General features: G+C 36.5%; 1 protein-coding gene across 2 annotated transcripts in view; it reads right to left on the bottom strand.

Annotated features, from left to right (window-relative positions):
• Nucleotides 1-9,859: 9,859 nt before the first annotated feature.
• slc8a4a (solute carrier family 8 member 4a) overlaps nt 9,860-17,147 on the bottom strand; it is a 125,052-nt gene continuing 117,764 nt past the window's right edge. For both annotated transcript variants that reach the window (XM_056447095.1, XM_056447096.1), the window contains 2 exons: nt 16,167-16,439; nt 9,860-11,323 (listed from right to left, as the gene is read on the bottom strand). In XM_056447095.1, coding sequence (XP_056303070.1) covers nt 10,944-11,323; nt 16,167-16,439 — 653 coding nt within the window. In that variant the 3' untranslated portion in view covers nt 9,860-10,943. The remainder of the gene's footprint in view (nt 11,324-16,166; nt 16,440-17,147) is intronic.

Below are 17,147 nucleotides of genomic sequence, written 5' to 3'. Positions count from 1 at the left end.
TAGGGTCAGAATTTGGCATCAACAACATGAAAGCATGTATCCATCCTGCCATGTATTAACGGTTCAGGCTGCTGGTGGTGTAATGGTGTGGGGTGTATTTTCTTGGCACACTTTGAGCCCATTAGTACCAATTGCGTGATGCTCTCATGTCAACATGGACCAAATCTCAGTAATATTTCCAGTAGCTTGTTGAATCTATGTCACGAAGGCATTTCTGAAGGCAAAAGGGGGTCCAACCCGATACTGGTAAGGTGTACCTAATAAAGTGGCCGGTGAGTGTTTATGCTACAAGAGAGAACTCACCGGAAGATCAAGTTAAGACATTTTCATCAAAAAAGACGTCAAAATGGCTTTTGAAACAAATAAAATATGCATGGATGTATTAACACAAAATAAATAGGGTGCATTTTCAGTTCATGTTGACTTTAAAGTTACAGAGAACAACATTATAAAAGGAAATCAATTAGCCAGATCAATGAATTCATAAATTATGCATTCTCCCGATGACTGTGACTGTTTGCAGCTAAAGTTTGTTACAAACAAGAGCACAGGGAAACCAATCTTATTACAAACATTTTTCCTCTTGCTGTGTGGATTTAAAGGAAACTGCATTGTTACATTTGGTCCCCTCGAAACAATGTCAGAATGTTTCTTTCATCTAGATTATGAGTAATAATAAATGATAGCATGTTGTGGTAATTTTACATCTCATATTCTTACTAGCTCTTCAGATGAACAGGCTTTTTTTTTTAAACACGTCTCTGCCTCCTGTTCTTCCCCTATGAGGCTTTCTGCAGTGTTGTTCTGTTGTTGTAATTTACATTCTCCACTCCACAGCATTTCCTCTCCCCTGTCTTCCTCCTTCCCTTTCTTTCCCTCTAATGACTGTTTTGTAGTTCTGCGCTGTTCATCGGTCTGCAGGGGGAAAGAACCGAGTCAGGAACCATCTGTCAAACATTCTGGAGAATGCAAAAGCTTGAAAAGAAGTGTCACCCTTCAAGCGTGTTCACCGTTCATTATTTAAAGGGGTCATATGATTTTCAATCTAATTTCCCTCGATCCTTTAAGATAAAAGAATTTGGGATATGAAAATCTGCTCAACTGTGTGTGTAAACCAACATACACAAGCTTGTATTAAAATGAGTATTTGATACAATTTACATCTGTAAACTAGGTTAAAAATGTACATTTAGTATTTGGCAAGCTAATACCAGGCGAAAACAGTGATGGTCTAAGCTGACAATGTGTGATTGGATCATTTAAAATGCATGTGGTAATACCAGGTGGAATTAGGGCTAACAAAACAAAGTATACTACCTACATTTTATTCTGTGCCCTATTTACTTTCATTATAGGTTCAAATTAAAAATAAAATATATTAAATATAGGTTCTTTTAAATATTATATAAACTTCTCAATAAACATAGACAGTTTATAATACAACAACTGGGTTTCCATCACCCCGTGTTAATGCTCATTTTATAGTATTGCATAAGAAACAAGTGATGGAAATGGCCATTTTTTAAAAATAAAAATCCCTTAAAAAGCACCTATGCGCCTTTTTACAATATAAAAAATAAATCTCTGATGTCCCTAGAGTGTGTATGTGATGTTTCAGCTCAAAATACCCCACAAATAGGGATGTAACGATTCACTGTGAGCCGGTTGAAAATCGATTCAAATATGTGACGATTCAAACCAGTAGAAATGTTGAATTAATCGCAATACACTTATTTAACAGAGGTTGTTTTTACAAGCGCAAACTCACTTTACCTGCACATCAGCGGCGAGCAAGAGGTGGAGTGGCAGAGTAAAATGACAGCGGTGAAGTGCGCCAGACAAAACACAGACTGTGTGCAAATACTGCGAAAAGACGTTTACTTACACTAACAGAACAACTAATTTGATGCACATAAACCAGCACAGTTCCAACACAGTCCATTCTGGTAACTGTCGCTTTAAATTCAAATGAGATTGTGCTCCTGGCCCCTTTATACGATTGTGCTACTGGCCTTGGTACGGTGTGAAAACTCTTGTGCCTCATTCACACTAGCAGCGACTTTGTAGCTGCCTGTAGCTCTTGGTGGCAACCTGCTGCAAACGCAGGTCTGTGTAGGTCTACAGCACGGAGAATACAACCGGCCTCTGAGCAAGCTGACAGAAGATCACGTGAGCTCTACTGGTGCTCCTATTGGCTGTCGCTTAAGAAAGTCACTCTTCATTTTCATAAATTTGAAGGATTCTAAACTTTGTCACGTCACTCGACATGCCCACCTGGTCACCAATAGTCGCGGTCGCACACGTAGATGGAGGTCGCTGAAAGGGTACCAATATGTACATTAATAAAGCAGCATTTTTTTATAACACTGTATAACAATAATAAATATTTTAACAGTATTGTGACGGTTGGGTTTTAGGTTGGGGTGAGAGTAGGCGTTAACAATACAATTTATTGGATAATTTAATAGATAACATAAATAATACTCGGCACAACTACTGTTTTTACGTTACTGTGACGGTTGAGTTTAGGGTTGGGGTAGGGGTAGACGTTAATAAAATACAATAAATCAGAAATTTATTAAATAACAGAAATAATTCTCATTAACATCCGGCCGCAAACGTATCCGATCTAGCAACAACCCGCTGGAAGTCGCTCACTCTCCGCTGAAATGAATGGTCACTATAGTTGCTTTGCCACGGTGAGTTGCTCGTAGTGTGAATGAGGCTTTATGGTGGATATCTGCTTCTCACTCAGGGCTATCTATGAGGGAGAGATAATCCCTATTGCCTCTGTCTGCTTACAAGTAGCAAGGGAGAGTTTCTGCAGATTGTTTTTATTTGTTGAAGTTCTACCATTAGACGCTGCGATAATCACACACTGTTGCCTAACCACTGTGTTTAAACCCCTTATAAAAGTGATTTTTACATATGAGTCTCCTTTAATATGCAAAAAAAAATCTATAAACTAGCTTGAGGTGGTTTTGTACTTGCGTAAAATTGGAAAATTGGTTAATGCCAGTGCTTGATTTGCCAGATCCTGTTCTGGAAAATGTCAGATATTTGTGTTTTGTGTTCCATTATTTATTTAATGGATCCGGCATTAACTTGTACGTGGTTAATACCTACCTACGCGTGTGTGTTTGTGTGCGTGTGTGTGCGTGTGTTTGTGTGTGGACCTATCGACATCACTCCGACACAGCTAAATATTCGTTACCAAGACGATTCGTTTGAACCACTCTGAGACGACTCTTTCATAGATGAATCAATAGTTTTAAACGCGGCGCACTTTCAGATTTAAGACCTTAGCTGGATATTTTACTTCATTTCGAGCTGTTTTACACACTGCATTTTTCACATTTTTCGAGTGCCTTGGACTTGTTTTTGCTGTTTAATCTGATTAATCCCTTACCCAAAGAGCACCAACACATTATTTAAGCTACCACTGAGCAGTTTTTGTTTGATTTTGAATGTGATTTCCCACTTTGCATTGCTGTTAGATATTCAAGCAAACAGCTAATTTATTATCTTGAATAATACAGAATATTTGAAGACCGTTCAATAAAGAAACAGTGGAGAGTAAATGAAGATAGGTGTTTTTGTTTTCTTTGTCAATTGCCAGAGAGAAAACAAAAGCCCTTTTAATAAAGAATTTAAAAGTCTGTTAGTAATATACAATTCCAACTTTAATGTACACAGTAATAAATAAAATAAGAAACAAAGTTTTACGCATTACAAACAGAGACTCATTCTCCATCGTTTGGCAAAATACTGTAGTTTCCCTTCACATTACTTACAGTTTTAATGAGTTCACATAAAATCACACCCTTTCGTCCTCACACATACCATTAGATACAACACTGAGAACATGAACTGTTTTGTTGTTGTTGTGATGATGATAATAAAGTACTTTATGCAGCACTTAAGTTTTATACCCAAAATATAAATTTGTCTCAGTACAGAACAGATCTCAAGACAATAATAGTGTCATATAACTAAGAAAAGAACATTTGGCTTTAAAAACAAAAACAAAGTCGTTTAAAACAGTAATTTATCAAATAGCAATACATACAAAACCAAGCACGAGTCATTTCTTTTGTAAATATTTCAATGTTTGTGATTAAAGAGAAATGCAATATTAGAAGACGAATGCACATGTATAGAAAAGACATGCTTTAAGATTGAAGTATCACAAGAGAGCACACGTGACATAGGGACTCTCACATGACACGAGCACTCTGACGTTCAATGGGACGAGCATGCCATGATGACAGATTGTGAACATTAGATGGTCGAGGTGGTTTTGTTTTGGCCTGGGTGTTTTGGGAAAGCAACTGATGTTATGAGCAAAAAGCCTAACAGTAAATGAGCAAGGAAACACTCGCCTTTAGGCCATTCAAAACGTAGAGGTTTCTTTCTTTATTCCTTTGCAAATTAAAGATATTTTTTAGCTAAAATTGTGGTCTTTTGGTGACGCACAAAATGCAAGTCAACAGTTATTGACACTGAGAGTCAAAAAAAGCGTATACAAGTATATACAACTAAGCAAACAATGTTGTGTTGAACAGACGTCTAATAGACATCTAAACGCAGACAGCTTGGCTAAAACAAGGCTAAACTTGGGCTGTCAGTGAAAATCTAATAGACATCTAAAAATAGCCCAAAACTAGACTAGTCGTCAAATAGACAGATTAGACAGACTTAATATGTGTAGTCATTCATTTCTGTTTATTTTATGTTTAGTCTAGTTTTGGCCTATTCTCAGATATCTATTAGATTTTCACTGACAGCCCAGATTTAGCCTTGTTTTAGCCAAGACGATGTTTAGACGTCTATTAGACATCTTTTAAAAAACTGCTTGCTGGGAAGTATGTAAATTTCAAATCACAATTATAGTGACCAAAATTATCACGGTTATCAGTATTATCATGGTTTTGGTAAATAACGTTCCAACATAAATATCAGACATAGTTAAGGCATTCTGAAAAGATCTGAAAATGAACAAATTTTGCAGGTTTATGCCATTTTAGGACAAACTACATAAACACGGATTCCTGGATCACTGCACTTTGAATTTGCTACTTATGTTTTGTATTATTTACAAGTATTTCTTATACTAAAGTATTGTTTTTTTATTTAAAGTATTGTTTGTCAAACCTGCAGTTTCCCCCAGGTTCTCAGGTTTCCTCCCACAGTCCAAAGACATGCGACATAGGTGAATTGACTAAACCAAAATGGCACTATTGATGAGTTCTTAATTAGCAATCCCTAATTGCCTTCAACCAATAAAAAGTAGGGGAGTTCTTGAGACCTACCTGAGCTCAAACTCCCCTCTCACCTTTCACACAGGAGGGAGCCCCAGGCTCAAGGAACTTATGAGCTCAGGGCTCTCTCCCGGGACAGCATACTAAACTTGCTTTGTAATTAACCCTCAGCTAAGTGTGAACTCTTGAAATGATATTGCAACTTCATTTGCGATTTAATATTTATATTTATAACATCTGCAATAATGTGCAGCACACAGTTTAAATGAAATGAACAACAGCATACGTTTACTGAATATATAAATCACACTGCTAGTTTTGCAGCTAAATGCAATATTACAGGATTTACTGTGAGTTTAAAGAAATCGTAATAATCAATCAAATTTAAATGATGATGAAAATTTTAAACAGTAAGACTAACCAGCAGAACATTTACTTTGGTGGTTTCCTTTGAAACTGGTAATCATGACAATACTCCATACTCCTCATGATACAATGAGGTCTTATAAAGCAAAATAATCAGTCAAAAAGATGCAAAAACAAATGCTAATGTTTCCCTCACAGACTATTTTGTTTTTCATAAGACACCAGACCGGTGTATCACTGGGAGCCACAGGTTTTAGTTTAGCTTTTTCTCCCTATGTTATTTTAACTCTCAAAATGTTGGCAGATGTTGACTTGCATTTTATAAATAACAAAGGAGCACACATTCACTTAAAAAATGGCTTGAAAGGTGCGCAAATAATGGCAAAAAATGGCAAAACTATCATTTTAATGTTATTTTGGTCCCGCTAATATTGTATTTACATAAGCATTAAAAAAAGCTGTAAAAAAAAAAGTAAATTTTTCAGTGAACAATGTCTTTGCAATTGTGATAGTTGTGTTTCTATGCACATATTCTGTTATTTGGTCATAAATCCATCCATCTAAATACTTATTCTACAAAAGATTTTCAGATCCACATAAAACTGATTTTCTAGTAGAGGAGAATATGGTCTCATATGCAGTGCCCATAATGCATTACTTGAAGATTCACCGCCACAATCCTCTATAGTTCTTCATTATTCTGATGCAACTGTGGGTGCTTTGTTGGAATATGTTTACCTCGGGGAGATCAGTTACTCCTCTGTTCTCCACAAAGCTCATGTTAATATAAAGCAAAACTCCAAGGTTCTTAATTAAGAGCTGGCCTTGAATTTGGGAGGAACTTTTAAGTTCATTAACCTCGTGCAACCAGATACAAGAAGAAGGACGAGAGTGACCTTAAAAAGTAATTACAAACCAACAGACTCCCCCCACCTCCACCCACCCTAAAGCGCTGACACCAGACAACATAATGACAGAAAGACAATGACTCTTTGAGACGTCGCCTAGCAACAAGAAGCACTAAAAATACATCGCTCTGTGCTTTTTTTAAAATCTGGTATCATTGGAATGTATAAATACACATATGCCGGTACAAATGCAGACCGTATGTACATCTGTTTCGCCCACTATTTTTTTGCGTCACACACTGTGAGAGAAAGTGAGCAGAGCACTTGCGTCAGATAGACTCGATTTGGTGGACTCTGTTTAATCATTCACAAAAACGTAAAGCTGTAGATCCCAGCCTCTTTAAAGCATCCTAACAGATAGAACCCTTCTAAAATGGTGCATTTGGCCACTGGCATCATTATAAATCAGGTAATGGGACTGCGCGCTCACTTAAAATGACTTTTTTAGTACATTAAAAAGTTTGAAGCGCTGCTCTGCTGGGGCTCTTAATAGTGAACAACACCAGAGTTTCCTACAGCTATAACTTTTCATTTCTTATAGCGTGTGTCCCAGGTTGGACCAAGCAGATGGCTGATAGCTGGGAAAATGGGGACACTTTAAATCCTTGTAAACAATTATGTAATATCTGCAAAGTGAATCACTGTATCACTTAGCAAAGATGGATAGATGGAAAGGCTACCTAAGCTAGTATAACTCTTGGCTAACTGGAAATGAACCAAGTCTCATTAGTTAAGGAGCAGATGGAGGACACTGATTAAAGAGAGCAAACTGAAATTGAACTGGAATCCAATCCATTTTACATTAAACCACACACATAAACAGAAATTAGGTAGTGGCGATGCTATCAGGAGAGGTAAGCGATTGGAAAATTAGATACAGCTCTGAATTAATGCGACGAAGGTGAGAGGCTCACATTTCACAGGTAAAATGCATATGATGTGCGTGAATGAAAAATAAACTCACCATCTTGTCTCACAGATTACAATGTAAACTTGGTGACAGACCTACTTCATAGCCTAGAATGATGTACTGCTAATATCAAGGCACCCATGTTGTGTTCACACACAACCACATGACTCAATGATGCAATGCCTTCGAATGTAAATAGAGTTTTGACACAGTCAAGCTGTATTTCATTAACAAAGTTTAGTGACAGGACAGTCCGCTCGCTCTCTGCATGATTTAGGACCAACAACATGGAAATTAATGTAGTATATAGAATCTGCAGCCATTAATAGATTCATGGATGTTAGGAGAAGATCCATAAATCCACAGAATGGGAGCCTGGATCTCCTGAGCGTGGCAGTGACACACGAAATTCACTGTGCTTTAGTATAGCACACTTTCATACATTAAGACACTCAAATTCATATACAAAGACTTTGTACAGGGATTGGTGCACAACATTTTGTCTGATTTTTTGCACTCGCCCATTCAAATACATGCTTTCACACACACACACATATGGTCTACAATATTGTTCCCCACATAATACATAGGTAATAATAAATATCAATAAATATCACATGTATAAACACCAACACCTTGGTTCTTTTGTCACCATTAAACTACTTCTTTTGGTCTCCATTCAACTTCTATCACTAATGTTGTGCCATGCAACATGTGTGCCTCTTCTTGCTTTCAGCAAAGAAAACCTGGAGAAAAAAATATTTTCTCCTTACATTCCCTCTGTTTACTTCATAGTTAGCTTTCGGAAGCAAGGTCAAAATTACTAAATAAATAAATAAATGAATGAATTAAAAAACACAAGCGCAAAAGATTTACAACACCAGCACTTGACATGAAATAAATAGATATGATGAGGGTGATATGTTGTGTCAAGAATGAGGTCTTAAGTAAAGAATGTTCAGGTAATATTGGGGCGGGGCCACAGATGAGGGATGTGGTATATGTAAGTCTAAGTAAAGAGGGTGTGGTCTATTGTATGACCTGTGAAAATGTGTGGTATAGATAATACAGGTTTTTAGGAGCTGTAAAGTATTGTAACACCGGGTCTTAAGTAAAAATGATTTGACATATATTGTGTAGAGGCAGGGTCATATATTAATAAGATGGTGTTGGGTCAAGTATAAAGAAATTATGACAAAGGAAGTTATAGAGGTGGAGTCATAAATTAAGAAGGTGTGGTGTAGGAACTGATGGAGCAGGGTCAGAGGTTTAAAAAAAATTATGTTAAAAACAACATTAAAAAAGATGAGGCAGATGTAGAATTTTGGGAGGAGACAGAATGGGGTATGTGCACACAGACTTTTAATTTTAGTCAGCCAGCTCTAGGGCTTCCGGTGAATTGTCATCCCATAAAAAATGGCCCTGTTAAAGATCTGATTTCTTTAAAGAACAGCGATCTTCACTGCCTGGCTGAGATACGTTATAAAGTTGTTATCAGACCAAACAAGAAGCACTGAATTAAATTATATTTTTCCGCACCATGTCTTTAAAATATAGACATTAATTTTACCCCAGTATTTTCAATTGAGTTTCTGCGGTATCCTGCGGCTAATGACAGCACTAGCGTTTACGCTAGATGCCTTTTGTCTTTTTTACACTGTAACAACCAAATGGATGCTCCTGTGTATTTAACTGATTATATTTGAATTACATTACAACATTGATGCTGTAAAAGAAACCGTATGAAATTAAAAAGAGTCACGTAAACCTTTCACCGGAAGTTCAATATTGGCTGAAATACACAAGCTGTGCATATAGTCCATTGAAAAGGGTGTGGTGTAGGGCTGGGATCAGACATGGCAATAGATTTAAACCACACTTCAGTTGGAGGTCAATACCATATTTTAATAAAAAAAATATTTCTAAATACTGTAGGTTATGCAGCTGAATACAGAAAAAAGTTCTGTATGAAAAGGTCCTAAAAAAACCTATGGACCTATATAATAAATAAACCTAATACAAACTGATATTTTCTTATTATATTATTCTGCTTTGTCTGTATAGTCATGAACAAACTTGTTTGTAGAGCAAGTAGTTTGACCATTTTCTGCCGTTTATTATTCCTAGTCAATTTTCCAATAGGCAACAGAATCAGAAGTTCTAAAACAAGAGAAGAAGAATTGACATTTCTGCAGATTTTTTGCCCATCATTGAGTCTATGTATTTACTGACTATTTGTATTTACATGTAAATGTGTGTAAATTTATATTTATTCAATTTTTTAATTAATTTCACTAATAATATTGTGACATAATAATAGTAATATTAAAATGTTCATGTGATTTATTTACAATAGAGTTTTTAAAGTAAGATTTTCTGTTTTTTAGTGGATATATTATATAAGAAACTTGCTTTGTTTACAAATAGTGGATCTAATTGGATTTGCATTGTAAAAATTAAATAAAAGTTTAAATGCATTATTTTTTAATTTCATATATTAAGTTTTTAGTTATGATACTCCTAAAATCATTCTGCATAAATCCACAGATATGAAAATAGAAAAAATTTGTCCGTAGATTCTGTCTGGCCCTAGTCATAAGTAAGTAAGGAGCAGTATTGTTGGGGATGGGGTGACGCATAAAGATGTAGCAGAGGTAGTATAATGGGTGGAGTCAAAAATTAAGAGGGTGTGGTTTAGATATTTATCGAGCAGATCAGAGATCAAAAAGGTGAATATGAAATTTTGGGCTCAGAGATGAAGAAGCCGCTGGGTCAATAGCGTATAAGAGGTATCATTATTGCAAGTGAGATTAAAGTTTTGGTGTAGGTATCATTGAGGCATGGTCAGACGTTTGAGTCCAATTAGTCAGGGTTATTGATAGATATCGAATTACAGCAGAGTCAGCCCTAACCAGATCACTTGAGCAGAAATTACAGATGAAAAAAATGAATATGGCTAGGGTGGTACATAAGTCTGCAGGGAGCTGCAGTAACAGGCAAGAGCAGACAGATGAAACAGAGTGTTTATGTCTTGAGGGTAGATAGAGGTGTGAAGCATGCCCAAATGTCTGCAGTGGGAATGAATCTATTGACAGCGACTGGGAGGGAAGAGAGAATGATATAAGAGGGATTTCTGAAAGAATATTGAAGCGAGGCATAAAGGACCATCCTGGAAAAAAAAGACAGCACTGAAGCAAGAAAAACGCTGAGGGGGCTCTCTGGAGACTATTCTGGAAAATGTTGCTGCGTCTGAATATCCAGGTGGTGGCAACACAGCATGTAAGAGAAATCCATTTATAAAGAGAAGCTGTGCATGAAAACACGGAGCCTCCATCATCCTCCACTGACACCTACCTAGATACCCAGAGCAGTGTAAGTGAAAGGAGGCGAGTTCAGTTTCAACAACGATAATTATCTTTAAACACTCATTTTAGACACAAAAATGGAGAGGAATGACAGGGTTGTACAGCGAAGAGTGCATCTGTCTTAGAAACTTTCTCAGAAGCCAGGCACGTGGCAGTAGGCCTCCAGCGAGGCCAGCATGATGTAGATGAGCCACAGCACGAGGAAGAGGAATACGGTGAGCAGCTTGGGGGTTCGTGGGCCCCCCAGCTCGCCCCCGGACACAGAGGGCCGGCGGCGGTACAGTAGTGTCACAACACATACCAGTGCCAGAATGGTGAAGAGGGTGACGGAGAACGCCAATGACCCTGGCGGGACCTGGAATTTTTTGCCTTGACTGTGCCAGTACACTGCAGCGATGGTCCACGCCACTCCGATACCCAGGAAGACATTAACTGCATTACTACCGGTCACATTTCCAATGGACGCATCGGCGTATTGGTCCTGGATGGCTGCCACCTTGCTTGCAAAGGTGTCTGGATAGAGTAAAAAAAAGACAGAGAGAGAAAGATAAAAGAGAGATGGTGAGAACTGGAGGAGCCCCACAGGAAAAATTAAATAAAAGAGGTTACACTTTTAGTTTAGGGCATACGTGTTTCTGGAAGAGTATAACATGTTTCAAACACTTCCTAATCGAACATGCCTGATTTAACTCATTGGAAGAAACTAAAGCAATATTAATAAGAAACAAAATGGACCAAACTCATTTTAAGCAATAATAAAGACATAATATTTTTGTTATCAGCATTTGTTTTGAAATATTCTCTTCTGAATGAAAGTTTCAGTTAAGCCCCAGTCAGATTACACAATTTTTATTGTCGGTTACGAAAGTCACTATATCAGATTATCCGATGCTGTCTTGATAAAATCTTGACTTGTCCTGGGTAACAAATGTGCAAACTTCACGTTCCCTCACTATCAGTCATCCCCTGACGTCTACAACGAGCATTATTTCCCAAAGCAGTCACAAGTGTTCTAATTAATTTAAATGTTTTTTTTTTATCTTATGTCAATCTCAATAAACACTGATGCTTGCTGACAACTAGGCTACATTGTTTAAGGGCATTCGTTATGACACTGATAGGATCAAACGTATATTTCCTTTTTAAAATGAAGATATTTTCTCATTCATTCATTTGTTTTTTTTTTCGGCTTAGTCCCTTTATTAATCTGGGGTAACCACAGCGGAATGAACCCCCAATTTATCCAGCATGTTTTATACAGAGCATGCCCTTCCAGCTGCAACCCAACACTGGGAAACGCATGATATTTTCTTTAAAATCTAAATATACTATCGAAGTCAGAATTATTAGCCCCGCTTTGAATTTTTTTCTTTTTTAAATATTTCACAAATGATGTTTAACAGAGCAAAGTTCACTTTATTCACAGTATGTCTGATAATATTTTTTCTTCTGGACAAAGTCTTATTTGTTTTATTTCAGCAAGAATAAAAGCAGTTTTTAATTTAAAAAAAAACTATTTTAAGGTCAAAATTATTAGCCTCATTAAGCTATATTTTTTTCGATAGTCTACAGAACAAACTATTGTTATACAATAACTTGTCTAATTACCCTAACCTGCCTAGTTAACCTAATTAACCTAGTTAAGCCTTTAAATGTCACTTTAAAATGTAAAGTGAAGTGTAGAAGTGTCTTGAAAAATATCTAGTCAAATATTATTTACTGTCATCATGGCAAAGATAAAATTAATCAGTGATTAGAAATTAGTTATTAAAACTATTATGTTTAGAAATATATATATAAACATAATAGTATATAGTATATAAAAGTAATAGAAATAAATAATGCTGAAAAAATCTTCTCTCCGTTAATCAGAAACTGGGAAAAAAATAAATAGGGGGGCTAATAATTCAGACTTCAACTGTATATTTTCCAGCCATGGGTTGCTTATAAAAAACTCCCTTGCCTGAACTTGCCACAAGTGAGAAGGAGAAAATGAAAGCACATCAGCATCAAGAAAAAATCAGATGCTTAAGAGAAAATAGTTACATATTAAAAAATTTGCAAATATATGACAGAGGTTTGTGATACATCAATTACAGTGAAGCATTAATTAAATCAATATTTTTCCATGCATTCTAACAAATCATCCACTCGCACAGCTGAGTAGGGGACGGGCACAAACAGAAATATAATTTGTATATTTTTCTTGAAAAAAATATGTTTTAGCTTCAGCTCCAAAGCACAAACTAGTTTGTTAAATAAAATAATAAATAAAATAATAGTGCTCATATTGCCCAGTGTCAACCACGTGATGGAACTTGTCATGAAGATTGGGTAAAAAATTGAACAGGATAGACTTTTCTGCAATGGTGTCCTGAGGCGTGGATACATGGTATCGGTTATCATGAACTACGCCACATTACACGAGAAGAAACGATTGAATCTTGTGTCACAACGCCCATTTGTCATTTACGACTCCCAAGACACCCTATGTCAAGGAAATCATTTCAAAATCGTGACAAAATCTTGTGATCTGTCCTTCGCTTTAGGCATTGAGCTTCATTTTTTTACTCAGGTCAGCGCACAATTCATTTCAAGAGGCATTAGCAAAACAAACACTGCTATTTTTCATGCAATGTGTATATTAACTCATCCATATATCATTCATTGCAATAAAACCTTGTTTGTGGTCTGTTAGGTTAATATGGCTTCTCACTATGAAGAGACTGCTTCAGAGATTGAAAGACCACATTGTTAGGTGATTATAAAGCAAATCTGTGTAGATTTGACCACATTCACCTAAACTTGTTCAGGATATTGCAGAGAGATTTTTATGTTGTGGACCCACACATAATTGCCATTTTCACTAACAGTTAAAGTTAGAAATTTCACCACGTTTCCCAACAATGAGCCAGCTATGAAAGCATACAATGAAAATAAAATGAAAAAGTCAATTCAAAACATCTGAAGCGTGATTGTAGTGCTTGGTATTTTGGGAAATCTGACCAGAGTTTATATACTGTGACCTGTTATGATTCTCTAGAGGAGGCAAACATCAGATTTCAAGTCTTTTCTCCAAAATAAATACTGTATCTGACAGTAAGAATGGGCAACAGACCATAGTGTTGTACTTGAGTTATAAATCTGACTTCTCCATCTAAATCGAATGTGATGTGATAAAAGACCACAGAAAATAAATTATGGCAGGAAAACATCTTCCTCTCGAGCTGCACACAAAAATATCTGTGTAACCATTGTAGATTGAATCACATTAAATTAATTTTATATGAACTGTTTATTTGAAATATTAAGAACTCAAAAGTCAAGGAGTTACCAGTATGAATCCGTTTGATGAATGCTTTACAAAAAGAACTAACTCAATCCATCAGAGAAGTACTGAAATGACAAAATTTGCAATAAAATAAATGAGTCAAAGTATTCCTCTAGCTCAAACAGCAGGGCACGGTGATTGTAATGCCAAGGTTATAGATTTAATTAAGGGAAAGCAAGAACTTGTAAAATGTCTACTTTCAGTGCAGTGTAAGTTGCTTTGGACAAAAGTGTCTGACAAAACATAAATGTACATTTCCACATTTGCCAATTACTTTAGACTTTTACAAAACAAAAAAAAATAATGGAAACTAAACCTAAGTTTACCAAAAATATATAAGTATCTAAAACAACACTGATAAAAGTCTCTCTGTTTATGTCATATTAGTTTCGATAGCTTTTGCATAATGTGTATATTGTTGTACTCTCACCGGCCACTTTATTAGGTATACCTGTCCAACAGCTCGTTAACGCAATATTCTAATCAACTATTCACATGGCAGCAACTCAATGCATTTAGACATGTAGCCATGGTCAAGACGATCTGCTGCAATTCAATGCGAGCATCAGAATGAGGCAGAAAGGTGATTTAAGTGACTTTGAACATAGCATGTTTGTTGGTGCCAGACGGGCTGGTCTGAGTATTTCAAAAACTACTGATCTACTGGGATTTTAACGCGCAACCATCTGTAGGAATTAAAGAGAATGGTCCGAAAAAGAGAAAATATCCAGTGAGCCGCAGTTCTGTGGGTGCAAATGCCTTGTTGATGCCAGAGGTCAGAGGAGAATGGCCAGACTGGTTCGAGCTGATAGAATGGCAACAGTAACTCAAATAACCACAAGTTACAACCGAGGTATGCAGAAGAGCATCTCTGAACGCACAACATGTCGAACCTTGAGGCGGATGGGTTATAGCAGCAGAAGACCACACCAGGTGCCACTCCTGTCAGCTAAGAACAGGAAATTGAGGCTACAATTCACACCTCACCAAAATTGGACAACTAAAGTATTGAAAAACGTTGCCTGGTCTGATGAGTCTTGATTTCTGCTACGACATTTGGATGGTAGGGTCAGAATTTGCCGTCATCAACATGAAAGCATGGATCCATCCAGCCTTGTATCAACGGATCAGGCTGGTGGTGGTGGTGTAATGGTGTAGGGGAAATTTTCTTTGCACACTTTGGGCACACTAGTACCAATTGAGTATTCTGTCAACACGGAAATGAGTTCACAGTACTCAAATGGCCTCCACATTCACCAGATCTCAATCTTATAAATCACCTTTAGGATGTAGTGGAACGAGAGATTCACATTATGAATGTGCAGCCTACAAATATGCAGAAACTACATAATGCTATCATGTCAATATGGACCAAAGGCAGTTCTGAAGGCAAAAGGGGTCTAACCCGGTACTAGTAAGGTGTACCTAATAAAGTGGCCGGTGAGTGTATATGTTTATTGTATACGTTTATTGACACAAAACTTGAGATTTGCACAATTTTTATATTATATTACACTATACAAAATATTATATAACACAAAATGCATTTTAAAATCTATACGAATTAGTAATAACTGAGCAGAATAAAAACATAGCGGTTTGCTCTCGATTTAATAACACTGCGGTCCAGAAGACAGATTTGTTAAATGAATCTTTACATTATGTGAGTTGGAGCTTGGGCATGATTTGCCATTCAAAGTCTGAGCATGTGCAGGATCAGTCCATCCACTCTAATGCAGCTAACACCAAGACAAACACACAGATCTCTTCCAGCCTCCAGAGCAAATCATGCTCCTCTATATAGTCCACATGGCTAAATGACATCTAAACAAACTGTGCCATTCACCCAACAGCTGACCTTTTTGGAATCAATTGGAAAAAGCAATATCTTAAAAGTTAATGTAAAACAAATAGAATGCTTGATTCTGATAGGTTAATGATGTAATAATTTTTTTTAGTGCAATATCCCTTACTAATCATCTATATGCAATAGAAAGGACATCAGAAGCACAAATAAAAACTCACCAGGTACAGAAGTGCCCAATGCCACAAATACCACGGCTGTGACTGTGTCCTTCAGGCCTACTGTACAACCAAAATGAGATGCCAGATCTCCAGTAACGGCAGTCAGGACCCCGATGAGTGTGATGGAGACAATGAAGCAGGCCCAGCCATTCCAGTATTCTGTAGGGGGTACGAAAGCGAACAGAACCTTCCAGAAAACCGTCAGGAAGTGCATGATGTAATCGAAGCACGAGGGCAAGCGCTCTTCTCCGCTCTCCTCCTCATCGTCATCTCCTGCAGAGATATTCATATATTAGGGTAAATTTATTATGGTAAAAATTGTAGTCATGAGTATTTAAAATTAATCCAAGTTTTTGAAATGGTCGAATTTATTGAACGTTTGTTAATTTTGGTTATTTATTTATCATAAATTGCATCATCAATAAACTGTATACTGGGGTGTAATACTGCCAATTTGCCAGCTATGAAAAAAAAACACTTGATAATTCTCAGGTTCTTTAGTATTATCATTTACAGTTTTTTTTTTTGTTTTGTTTTTTTTTATTCTGTAAAATACTGGTGCCATTTTTTTCCCAAAATTAAAATAAAAATGCAAAAAAGTTTGAAGTAATGCAAATAATAATTTTTAGACATCACAATATCAATGTTCTAACTTTAAGAAATCAATATTTGGTGGAATAACCTTCCTTTTTAAACAATTGTCATTGTTATGAAAAATGAAATAAAATAAACTCTAAATGACCATATATTTACTTAAAATTTGCAAGAAATGTTATCAGACCTTTATAGAATAAGATAAACATTAAACTTTTTTCAAACCCATACCTAATCAACCAGTAAATCTAGAGCAGTGATGCCCAAACTAGGGCCCGCGGGCCAAAGTTGACCCATGGTAATCTTTGATTTGGCCCACCATCCCATCAGAGAAGATAGGGATGTTTTGAGATTGTCAATTCAAATATAATGTAACCCTTTGTTTGT

The sequence above is a fragment of the Danio aesculapii genome, chromosome 21 (assembly GCF_903798145.1).
Source record: "Danio aesculapii chromosome 21, fDanAes4.1, whole genome shotgun sequence".
In the NCBI taxonomy this organism is placed as follows: domain Eukaryota; kingdom Metazoa; phylum Chordata; class Actinopteri; order Cypriniformes; family Danionidae; genus Danio; species Danio aesculapii.
The sequence above is the reverse complement of the archived record's forward strand: the minus strand, read 5'-3'. Positions and strand labels throughout refer to the sequence as shown.